Raw genomic sequence first — 12,146 nt, forward strand, 5'->3', positions numbered from 1 at the left:
AATATAACTAATTAATATATTGCTATTATGTCAACCGAAACGAACTTCTACCGCGGACAGCTTGTAGCTTGTACACACACTAATATAACTAATATATTCCTATTATGTCAACCGAAACGAATTTCTACTGCGGACAGCTTGTGCACACGCTAATATAACTAACTAATATATTCCTATTATGTCAACCGAAACGAACTTCTACTGCGGATAGCTTGTGCACACGCTAATATAACTAACTGATATATTGCTATTATGTCAACCGAAACGAACTTCTACCGCAGACAGCTTGTACACACGCTAATATAACTAATTAATATATTGCTATTATGTCAACCGAAACGAACTTCTACCGCGGACAGCTTGTAGCTTGTACACACGCTAATACAAATGACGTAAACAAGCTCCTACAATGCGAGTAAATTGTTATTACTTGCAACGAAAGGGTTCATTACCAAGGATATTTCGTATAAACTAATATTATGGTCAACTTGCATGGCTTAGTAAAAAGTCTGTGAACTTACGACGCTAAAAATCGGATTTCGATACCCGTGGTGAGCAGAGCACACATAGTTCAATGTGCAGCTTTGCTCTTAACAACAATCAAACCGCTTAGCTTAAATGGACCGCTATTACGACTGTGATGTCTGCATAAAATACAAAAATACAAAATATTATATTTGTATAAAGCAGATAATCCTATATTAAATAATTTTTATATAAATTATAAATAATATAATACAACTTTTTGATATATCTCACACCAAGAGTTTTACAAATAGAAGGTCCGTTTAAAAATATACTTATTTACCGCATTGTCATGACACTTGTGTATGTTTGCTAACTTCATTTATAAAATAAAAAGGTATTACCATTGTTTTGATGATATAGGGATCTTAGTTAAACAGTTTTTCAGACTTTTTAATTGAATCGTGTTTTAAGCCTGTTATAGTTAATTTCCCCGAAAAGGGGTCGAAGACCGCCTGAGGGGGGGGGGTCACCTATTTTAACCACTCGCACCACTATACAGTAGTGTGTTGTCCGTCAGTCAGTCAGTAGACACTAAAATGACGCCACATAAGAAACGCTTAACGTTGCAATTTGTACTGTCGTGATGCCAGTAAAACGTGCGCATGCCATGAATCATGATAAGAATTATGCATTCTGAAGGCTACAACACAGCATGACATATAAACTTCAAAAGCAAGAAATAAAAATATCTGTTACTCTAAATTTATTTTTTATTTACTCTTGAAACAGAACACTTTCGAGGACCCCGTGGAAGTACATCTAGTAACATACTATAGTACAAACATTTTAACCATATGTATACGGCCTGGCAGTTAGGGTACTTGACTCGTAACCTGCGGGTCGCGAGTTCGGATCCCATCACCGCACATGCTCAACTTTTCAGCCGTCGGGTCATTATAATGTGACGATCAATCTGACTATTCGATTAGAGTAGCCCAAAAGTTGGCGATTGGGGGTAATGTTGGTAATCTGCCTTCTCTGTAGTCTAAATTATAGAAGGATAGATTTATGGCCCTCCAGTAGTTTTGCGTGAAATCCAACAAACACTCACATATATACTTCATTCAATTTCTGCATTGACAACCTGAAAATATTTTGTTAGAAATGTACTCGAAAACTAAAAAAACAAACAAACAGCACACAAATATATACTTCATTTATCTTTTTATGTTGATAATATGAAAATACTTTGTTAGAAATGTACTGAGAAACTTTAGTAATACAAAATATAACTATTTCAGGTCGACTATGAAGGTTCAGGTCTCCAAGATTCTAAACTTAAGGTTCTAGAAGCGGACCTTACCCCTTCTTCTTTGTCATCCGTGGCTATTCTAGACTCTCAAGATTCTTCTCCGTTTAACAGCCCCTCTCTTTCTCCCAGTGTGGGGAGGTGGGGTCCAGAAATACCACCCATTCCAGTAGCCTTGGAAAGGATAGCTCGGATTAAGAAAGAATCAAGCTCATTAGGTAAGAATCGAGGAGTTGTTTTCTTTCCGTATTTTAACCATTGTAACCATTGATCTTACTTGTTTACGTTGGCTTGTATTATTTTATCTACAAATTAACATTCTATGGGGTAATATTAATTTTGCTTGTGCTGAAAAAAAAAAGGTTTGTTTTGTTTGTTTTTGAATTTCGCGCAAAGCTACACGAGGGCTATCTGCGCTAGCCGTCCCTAATTTAACAGTGTAAGACAAGAGGGAAGGCAACTAGTCATCACCACCCACCGCCAACTCTTGAGCTACTCTTTTACCAAAGAATAGTGGGATTGACCGTAACATTATAACGCCCCCACGGCTGAAAGGGCGAGCATGTTTAGTGGGACGGGAATTCGAACCCTCGACCCTCAGATTGCGAGTCGAGCGCCCTAACCACCTGGCCATGCCGGGCTTGGAAAAAAAAAGGAGGAGCCCAGCTAACACATGGCGTTTCTACAACGTTACTGAATTGTTTCAGAAACTTCGTATGTTAGTTGTGAGTGAAATTCGATACATTCCTAGCCAATAAGGAGAAGCTCTAAGAGAAGTTATATAAGATGAAACAAAGCGTTAACTCTTCCATTTTTTTTTCACGAGCTCGAGAACTTGGCTGAGGTCGATGTAACATTAGGACCGAAGTATTTGCCCAACACTTTATTGCTGTCTTTATATTTTCTGTGCGTCTAAACAGTGAGCATGTTCAGTAAAATAAAATTAGAATAATAGAGAAATTGGAAGTAAAAACGAATTTTAAACTAGTTCTAGTTTTGTTGTATTTTATTGTAAAACTACACAATAAGTTATCTGGGAATCGAACCCCGGATTTAGCGTTATAAGTTCGTAAACTTATCGCTGATACACTAGTAGGACGCCAACTTTAGTGTTCACTCTATATGAGAAATAGCATGGAACTGTTACTATAAGCAAAACAGAGAGTTAAATATTTTCAGTTTCAGTATTTCAATCAATTTATTATGATTAAACCAAAGAACTGGCTGCTATGTACGTATACACTGCTGAAGATAATTAAGGGATAATCAGAGATTTCTGTAATCTACGTATGACAAGGATTTTGTTTGTTTATTTGTTTGTAATTAAGCACAAAGCTACACAAAGGGCTATCTGTGCTCTGCCCACCACGGGTATCGAAACCCGGATTCTAGCATTGTAAGTCCACAGACATACCGCTGTGCCACGGGGGGGGGGCATTATGACAAGGGGCAAGCGACTACTCTGTACTTTTTTATGTAAAGCAAGTATAAGGTAACCATTTATGTGAATTATTGTGTAAATGTCTACTGTTGAAATCTACGTTCATGAATGCTCATTTGATACTACACATTTTCAGCCCAATAAATTTTCCGAAAAACATTTCCTAATAAGTGTTAATAAGGCGCATGATCACCTCAGGCATTCATTGAAGTCGAGCATCGATGTGATAAACTTAAAATGAGTAGATTAGTGAGTTACTGAGATAATATATGCTCACTTCTTCATCATAGTTGGTTCTAATTCATCAACACTTTGAAGATAAATCATGCGCTGCCAAGCATCTTCCTTAGCAACTGATATGTGTTCAATAACATTCATGTTCGGTAGGCGTGCTGGACAGTCCATTCACTAGGAAATTGCTAAGGAATTGAACACGGTAAGGGTGTATGTTATCACCCATTAGAAGCAGTTTCTGACCAATTGCACCCACTGTTTCGTTAGACAGTTGTTTTAAAAGCCCAAAAATCAAATCTTGTGTGTAAAACTACTTTACGACTGTCGAATAGTACAGGAATTCTTCCAGACTCTCACAATCCATTTTCTGATTGTTCAACTACTAAAAAAACGTGGTCTGTGGAGCAGATTTGTTTCAGCTTAGAGACAGTCAAATCGATCTTTGATACACATTTGTACTTTGATTTTATCCTAGTATAAGTTAATGTTAATTTAATCTTATTTTCAGCTTTTATTTATTTACCTTTTGTTTTTTAGGGAGAGAGGGGGATTTATTTTTCGTGCAGAATAGTCACTTTCATTTTGCTGGCAATAAACCAAACATGTTTCCTTTCACTTATCAATTTCTCAAACCTCTCGTTATTATGGTAACAAAATACTTATGTGTGTGTGTATTCTCAGATTCACTGATTTCTCCTCGTGTATTTGGGTAAAAGCCGCAGAATAACTGGAGGGTCGCCAGAAAATGTTTAACTGAGCAAAACTGAAATCTATCAAGCTCTTCTAGGTTTCAAGCAAAGGAATGACTAGGTACAATGTGTCACACAGTGAAACAATCTTTGTTCAAGTACTCACAAACAACAATCAAAGTTTTTAAGGGCGAGTGTATTTTGACACCTTTATTGAAGTGTGCCTTTAGATACAATCAAAGTTTTAATGGGCGAGTGTATTTTGACACCTTTATTGAAGTGTGCCCTTAAAAACAATCAAAGTTTTAATGGGCGAGTGTATTTTGACACCTTTATTGAAGTGTATCCTTAGATATAATCAAAGATTTTTAAGGGCGAATGTATTTTACACCTTTATTGAAGTGTGCCCTTAGATACAATAAAAAATTTTCTGTGCAAGTGTATTTTACACCTGTATTGAAGTGTGTGTGTCTTTAGATACAATCAAAGTTTTTAAGTGCGAATGTATTTATTGAAATGTGTCCTTAGATTAAATTAGTATTTGCAATAATCAACATTGTTCCTTTTAATAATCTTTTTCCAGACTAAGTGAATATGGTATTATATAGGAATAATAACAGTGTCATTCTTCTTAGTACATGGGCGCCACCCATTATGGTCATTGTCACTACAAAATAATGGATGTTGTATCCCTGGGGCATCATCTGACTTGCCATTGGAAAAATCACTGTCCTTTCTATACAGTATGTGATATATTACGGCAATATTTCTCACGAGAAAGTACGTGTGATATCTGAATTGAATGACCTAATTCCGTGAGTAACTAGAATGAGAGGAGCTTGATGGCTCTCTTGACTGACTTTCTATAGATATATCCAATATTCAGTGAAAGTTTGAAACTTTACATTAGCTAAGGGGATAAGGAACATATAATATGCTTGCACACACCATATGCTCTAGAGTCTGACACCTCTCGTAAAACGCAGCGATGGAAGGGGCAAACAGTTAAACTACTTCACAGTAAAACTCTCAAGATATGGGTTCATTAGTGCAGACAACATATGATTCTAAGAAATGTTATGTGCTAATGGTTTACCAAAATGCTTAAGGAAAAGTAGTTCAATAAATCTCCACTAGAATAATAACTCTGATCAATCATTATTTTCTAACAACTGGAACGACTATTACTTCTGACATAGCAGGAAATTATCCAAGTCACTGTTGATTGGATAGAGTACACCTGGTGAAGAAAATCACCAATACAATCAAGACTGCAATCCTCTGTACCTTCCATTAGGAAAATTGGAACACTTTTTTTACTATGCTGATCATGTTTTGAAAACATATTTCGTGTTTTGATAGTTGAAGTGGTTATTCATTATTGAATTGAAGAGTAGAAAGATGGTGAACTAACGTACTCATTACTCTAGCAGAAAATGACCCAGTTGGACCGAAAAAGGTTTAAGTTAAGATATTTGGGCAGAAAATAGCCGATTTGAGTTATTTTTGGTATAAAGTGACTGAATTCGAGCTCCTTGTAGAAGATCAAGGCTGAATTTAATCGCCTATGGGAATGAAAGGACTATTAGTATTTCTGTAGTTATTTCAATTACATAATTGCTGTGCTTGATTGATAAGTTTTGTTTTACATGAAAACAGCATAAATAGATGAAATGTCGCAAAAAATATGTTTACAAAAGTACGAATGCACATTATAAAGTGACTTCTCATCTTCTAAATGTAACATCAGTATATGGCTATATTTAATTCCGGTAAAGCTTTTGTAGCAATGTATAAATCCTACCCAAAAACTGCAAGAACAAACCTCGTATAATTTGTTCACGTGGCCTTTTTAACAAGGCAAGAAAATTATGTTTGGTTCATTGTTTACTCATCTCATTGTTTACAATGAATCGACACAGTTACTGTGGTCTTAACTACGAGATAGATTTTATGATGGGGAAAACGATAAATTCATTCTGGTTTTCCGTATTAGAATTCAAGATATTTCCAAACTGGTTGGCCCCCCAGTGGCACAGCGGTATGTTTGCGGACTTACAACGCTAGAATCCGGGTTTTGATACCCGTGGTGAGCAGAGCTGAATTATTCACTTCTCGAGATCAAAAAATCCTGTTAAACGATATCATGACTGTTATGGAAACCTAGTAAAAATGCAAATGTTTAAAGATCCTCCCTATTTTTGTATATGACAGAGTTAACCAGCATGTCAGCTAATCTCCATAGAGAATCACCCCATTTATATGGCAGTGTTACCCAGCATGTAAGACAGTCTGTATAAAGAATCACCCCATTTATAGCCCATTGTGTAGCTTTGTGCTTAATTACTAACCAACCAACCAAACTGGTTCATAATGATATTGTTTGTCCAAACAAATACAGAACAAAGCTAAAATATCGTTAATCTTTGTAAAGATAGCTGTTAACTGATGCAAAGATTTTCAATCGTCATCAACAAGACGTCCCCCAACGCTGATAGCTCTTGCTAACAAATGTCACATGACTCCCTCGAATATGAATTAAGTTGTCAAGAAAAAGATGCAAATAAGCAACCGAAGCGAGGCTTCTATTTATAAACAATCCCAAAGTTAGGCCACTGAATTGAAATCACTGTCTAAAATATGTTTTGAAAGTTAGCTGTCTTTTAACATATTACAACACTTGTAACTTTGAACAAAATAAGTACGTATTTTAAATTTTTCGCTGAAACACTAGTCTCGAGCTGAATTATTCACTTCTCGAGATCAAAAAATCCTGTTAAACGATATCATGACTGTTATGGAAACCTAGTAAAAATGCAAATGTTTAAAGATCCTCCCCATTTTTGTATATGACAGAGTTAACCAGCATGTCAGCTAATCTCCATAGAGAATCACCCCCATTTATATGGCAGTGTTACCCAGCATGTAAGACAGTCTGTATAAAGAATCACCCCATTTATATGGCAGTGTTTCACAGCAGGTCAACCAATCTATCTAGAGAATCTCCATTTGTATGACAGTGTTATTTAACAGGTTATACACTCTACCTACAGAATCTGAATTTGTACGGCTGTGTTGCCCAGCAGGTCAGCCAATCTGTCTAGAGAATCTTCTGGTTTGGTATAGTAGTATTATCAAACAAGCTAATCAATATGTCTAGACAAATTTCCCCTTTTGTATGATAATTGTACCAAGGGGTTCGGCCAATCTGTCTAAAAATCCTTTTATTTTTTTATCTTGCAGAGCTACCCAGCAAATAATTCGGAGTTAGCGTGTGTCTTTGTTCTTAAATAACGGGAACTAAACTGACATTCAATTAACTTAACCATTAGATTTAATGCTATATCACCTAATAAATCGTCAATAGACTTTTGTTGCATTAAACTACTCCATGTGATTTGAAACACATAGGATCATATGTGTTTAATACATTACACTCTAGAAAGCTAGCAAAATGGTATATTATAAATTTTTCCTTAAGAATCGTTTTGACAGTCTTTTTAGAATATAACTCTATCGCACCATCGTCTGAAGTCTAGGCTATCAGATATAAAAAATATAACATCCTACAGGAAAAGAAAGAAGGATTGGAGCACAAAATCCGCCATAAAAAGTACAAGTAACCTCAATATTCTTCTATTGTTGTGACAGAACGTTCAGAACGCATATTTATTATGGAAGAAGAGTAAAATAAATTACGCCATTTTTAGTCAAAAGTAAAATATCTGGGAAAACTCCTGCTCGATACTTAGCATTATAACTTGGCGTCTGGTACAGCTAATGTTTTCTCATGTCACCATGGCAACAAAGAGCATAAGTTTCAGAGGAGTTTTATCAGCTACTAATACAGAAAAACAAATCGCAAGACTCAATAAACAGATAGTTTTTATTGAGTGGTGTTACTTGGTGCTGTTTAGCACTAATTGCATCTTAAAACAAAAGTGTTTGCTTTAGTGCAAATATATATATCTGGCGCCACAATCCTTTGTGACAGAGCTATACATATATATATATATATATGTATATCACATGGTTATTTTTATAGATCGCTTTAAAACATCGAGAAAAATTATAAAGCACACTGCTAGCTGATTTCCAGATATTACAGAAAATACTTAAGTATATTTAAAGTAGTTTATACATATTACATAAGTAAATAAAAGTGTTATATACTTGTAGCGTTACATTACAAAATTACTTTATGAAGCCATCACTAGGAGGCTCTAGCATAAAGATAAATATTTTATTTAAATGCAGCATATTTTTAAACAATTATATCATTTTACAGTTAATTAAGTCTATTTCCCTCAAGTATTTTATATACATTACCACCAGGTGGCGCGAGGAAGGAACAAGCTAGATAAATAGGCGAGAAAATTTGCATTTAATCTGAATCTTGTTCATGATATTTACCACCATACTAGAGTTAAAAGTGCCCTCTGTGCATAAACACAAGTCACCAAATGTGGATATTTTCCATGTTTGTGTCGTCGACTCAAAATACATAAATAAGATTTCTTCTTTATTTTCAAATTACCTTCAGAATCATTTTCCAATTTGCCAGATGAATCTTTCTCAGCTTTTACAAAAATGACCCACATCAAGATAAAAATACTGACACATCATTCATGTATATTTCAAAAAATACTTGCAGCAGTATTATAGACAGATATTATCAATACGAGTTTGTTTCATACAAAGCTATACAAGGGCTGTCTTCGTCAGACGTCCCTAATTTTAAACTGTAAGACTAGAGGGAAGTGTTATAAAGTACTAAGAGGCTTACCGAGAGGGCGGGGAGGCCAGGGTTAATTTTTTGGGGGGTCCATGAGTAGCACAAAATAGTGTTAGAACGTATCGTATCTGTACTGAACGTTTAAATAATCATAAAGCAAGCCTTCAATGACTTATATGTGTACGTGGCATCATCATAAAAACTAATCAACTCTTCCCCGGGGTCTATATGGCTTTAGGCAGCCTTACATATATATTACGTTATACAAAACATTCAGAGTAAGTAAACACCTTTAAAAACTAAGTCAAGTATATATCGCTAATTGATTACAGAGACTGGAAAAAATAGGTAACTAGCTGTGCTAATAAAACTCTGTTAATTGGAGTTCAGTGGTGATGCTTGGAACATCCGTTCAAATATAAAAATACCTAATATTTTCTTTCATGTAAAGGGTTAAGTGATTTTTTAAGCGAATGGTCTTCTGTTAAAGTCTAAGCAGTACCATTAGAAACTACATATTAAAGACTCTCTTTTCTTTTTTTTTTGCATGACTAAAATCCCGCTTCACCTCTACTTTCATACAGCTGTATTGTGTTGAAATCTGTGAAAACAGATTGTAATATTAAAAATTAGTATTATACAACTGATAAAATATCCTGTTAGGCTGTTCTTATAAGATGTGTATATTATATTTCACATCTCACGAAGAAAAGTTCAACAAAACAAAAATAAAAGAGAAAGTTTTATTTTCTTCATAAGAATATAATCCTGTATTATCAACTAAAACTTTTACTAAAAAGAAAATATTCAACGTTTAACACCAGTAGATACAGGAGAGACGCGTGCATAAAGTTCTTTATTTCTAAAGTTTTATATTATTCTTACTCCTAGAAGAACAAAATGTCTATGTTATTATACTCTTAAAAATATAAAAACGTATGATTTTCAATGTGTGACATTCGAGACAATTTTTTCTTTTTCGTATTGTTATTGCTCCACATAATTTCGAATTTTAATTTATTCCAATCTTGTTTTCAGCAAAGTTTGTTTCTAATTTAGCACAAAGCTACACAATGGGCTATCTGTGCTCTGCTCACTACAGGCATCGAAACCTGGTCTAGCGTTGAAAGTCCGCAGTTATACCGCTGTGCCACTGGGGGACTTTTTTGTTGTGAAAATGTACTACACTAACCTAAAAATATTAAAATATGTTATTACAAGGTTCAAATGAAATCATGTTTCTATTCATAGTGGTTCTAAAGAAGAAGAAGAAGAAGAAAAATGACTAAGCTCTAGCTGTAGAATTGTCTTTTGTCCGAAACTCTGATCAGCGAAACGTATTTCTAACGAGCGTGTGTCAACCTCGTGACTTTGTCCTAAACACAAATTCGATGACGAGGAACCCACTTTGAGACTAATAATGGCTGGAGACGGCTTGAATGGATAATGAAGAAAAACTTTAATATAACAGCAAATGTACAACGTTTCGACAAGGTTTTGTCATCATCATTAGCCATTCAAGCCGTCACCAGCCATTATTAGTCCTAAACACAAAGTTTGGTTGAAATAATTGTTTTTGCCATAGAATGACACTTCAAAAGAGAGCTTGATACAAAATGAATCACAACACGTAAATATTTCTGTGAGTATAATCTTAAGAGATGAAAAATATAGGATAGTAATATTTGAAACTTGTTTGTAATTTTGTTAATAATGCTCAATGAAAAACATTCCTTATTTGATGGTTGGCTGCCGTGTTTACGAAAATCTTTGTTTGTAATTAAGCACAAAGCTATCTGTGCTCTGCCCACCAGGGTATCGAAACCCGGATTCTAGCGTTTTAAGTCCGCAAACATACCGCTGTGCCACTGGGGCGCTTACGAAAATGTAATTTTCTAATGAGAAAAATAAGCTTTTTTAATTTTCTTTTCCACGCCTAGTGGTCTATTTACGAACTTTTCCAGAGACGGCTGTATCTTAAAATGAGTAGTTGATAAACATACTTAACAGATTAATAAAAATTGTATCAATTTATAACATCATATATCTTTTTCATGCCTGCTTTCCTCATCTTACGATTTAGGTTTTGGTTTTTTACTTGTTGTTAAACGCACAACTACACAATAGACTATCTGCGCTGTGCCCACCACGAGTATCGAAACTCACTTTTTAGCCTTCACACTTACCGTTGAGTCACTGGGGGAGGGAGAGGTACTTTGCACACTAGCCTAATGTACAAAAGAAAGTTGATACACAGCCGCCATCTCTCGAACTAATGTTACATTAATATTATAAATCTTAAATACTCGTTTTAATGTTGCTAACTCTCTGCAGAAAATACGCTGTAAGTTATTAGATTAATGAAGAACAAATGTTTTATCTTCTGTTATACAAATGTTTTGTGTGACGTAATTCCTAAATAATCAATTCACAATTTTTCCATCACCTTCTAGAGTATCGTTACTTTTTTTGTATTTTATATAACATTATGAAGCTGAAAATCTCGCGATATCTCGATACGTTTAATCTCTGCAACTAGCTACCAAACATTAAAGTAGAATGTTGCGATACGTTTAATCTCTGCAACTAGCTACTAAACATTAAATTAGAATGTTCCGATACGTTTAATCTCTGCAACTAGCTACCCAACATTAAAGTAGAATGTTCCGATACGTTTAATCTCTGCAGCTAGCTACCAAACATTAAAGTAGAATGTTCCGATACGTTTAATCTCTGCAGCTAGCTACCAAACATTAAAGTAGAATGTTCCGATACGTTTAATCTCTGCAACTAGCTACCAAACATTAAAGTAGAATGTTCCGATACGTTTAATCTCTGCAACTAGCTACCAAACATTAAAGTAGAATGTTCCGATACGTTTAATCTCTGCAGTTAGCTACCCAACATTAAAGTAAAATGTTCCGATACGTTTAATCTCTGCAACTAGCTACCAAACATTAAAGTAGAATGTTACGATACGTTTAATCTGTGCAACTAGCTACCAAACATTAAAGTAGAATGTTCCGATACGTTTAATCTCTGCAGTTAGCTACCCAACATTAAAGTAAAATGTTACGATACGTTTAATCTGTGCAACTAGCTACCAAACATTAAAGTAGAATGTTCCGATACGTTTAATCTCTGCAACTAGCTACCCAACATTAAAGTAGAATGTTCCGATACGTTTAATCTGTGCAACTAGCTACCCAACAATAAATTAGAATGTTCCGATACGTTTAATCTCTGCAACTAGCTACCAAACATTAAAGT

At 34.9% G+C, this 12,146-nt stretch overlaps 1 protein-coding gene across 6 annotated transcripts in view; it reads left to right on the forward strand.

Moving 5' to 3' along the window:
- The window catches only part of LOC106457273, a 320,035-nt gene that overhangs the window by 154,587 nt on the left and 153,302 nt on the right, over positions 1-12,146 (forward strand). For all 6 annotated transcript variants that reach the window (XM_022383116.1, XM_022383119.1, XM_022383117.1 and 3 more), the window contains exon 11: positions 1,770-1,995. In XM_022383116.1, coding sequence (XP_022238824.1) covers positions 1,770-1,995 — 226 coding nt within the window. The remainder of the gene's footprint in view (positions 1-1,769; positions 1,996-12,146) is intronic.

The sequence above is a fragment of the Limulus polyphemus genome, unplaced genomic scaffold (genome assembly GCF_000517525.1).
Source record: "Limulus polyphemus unplaced genomic scaffold, Limulus_polyphemus-2.1.2 Scaffold310, whole genome shotgun sequence".
NCBI classification, from domain to species: domain Eukaryota; kingdom Metazoa; phylum Arthropoda; class Merostomata; order Xiphosura; family Limulidae; genus Limulus; species Limulus polyphemus.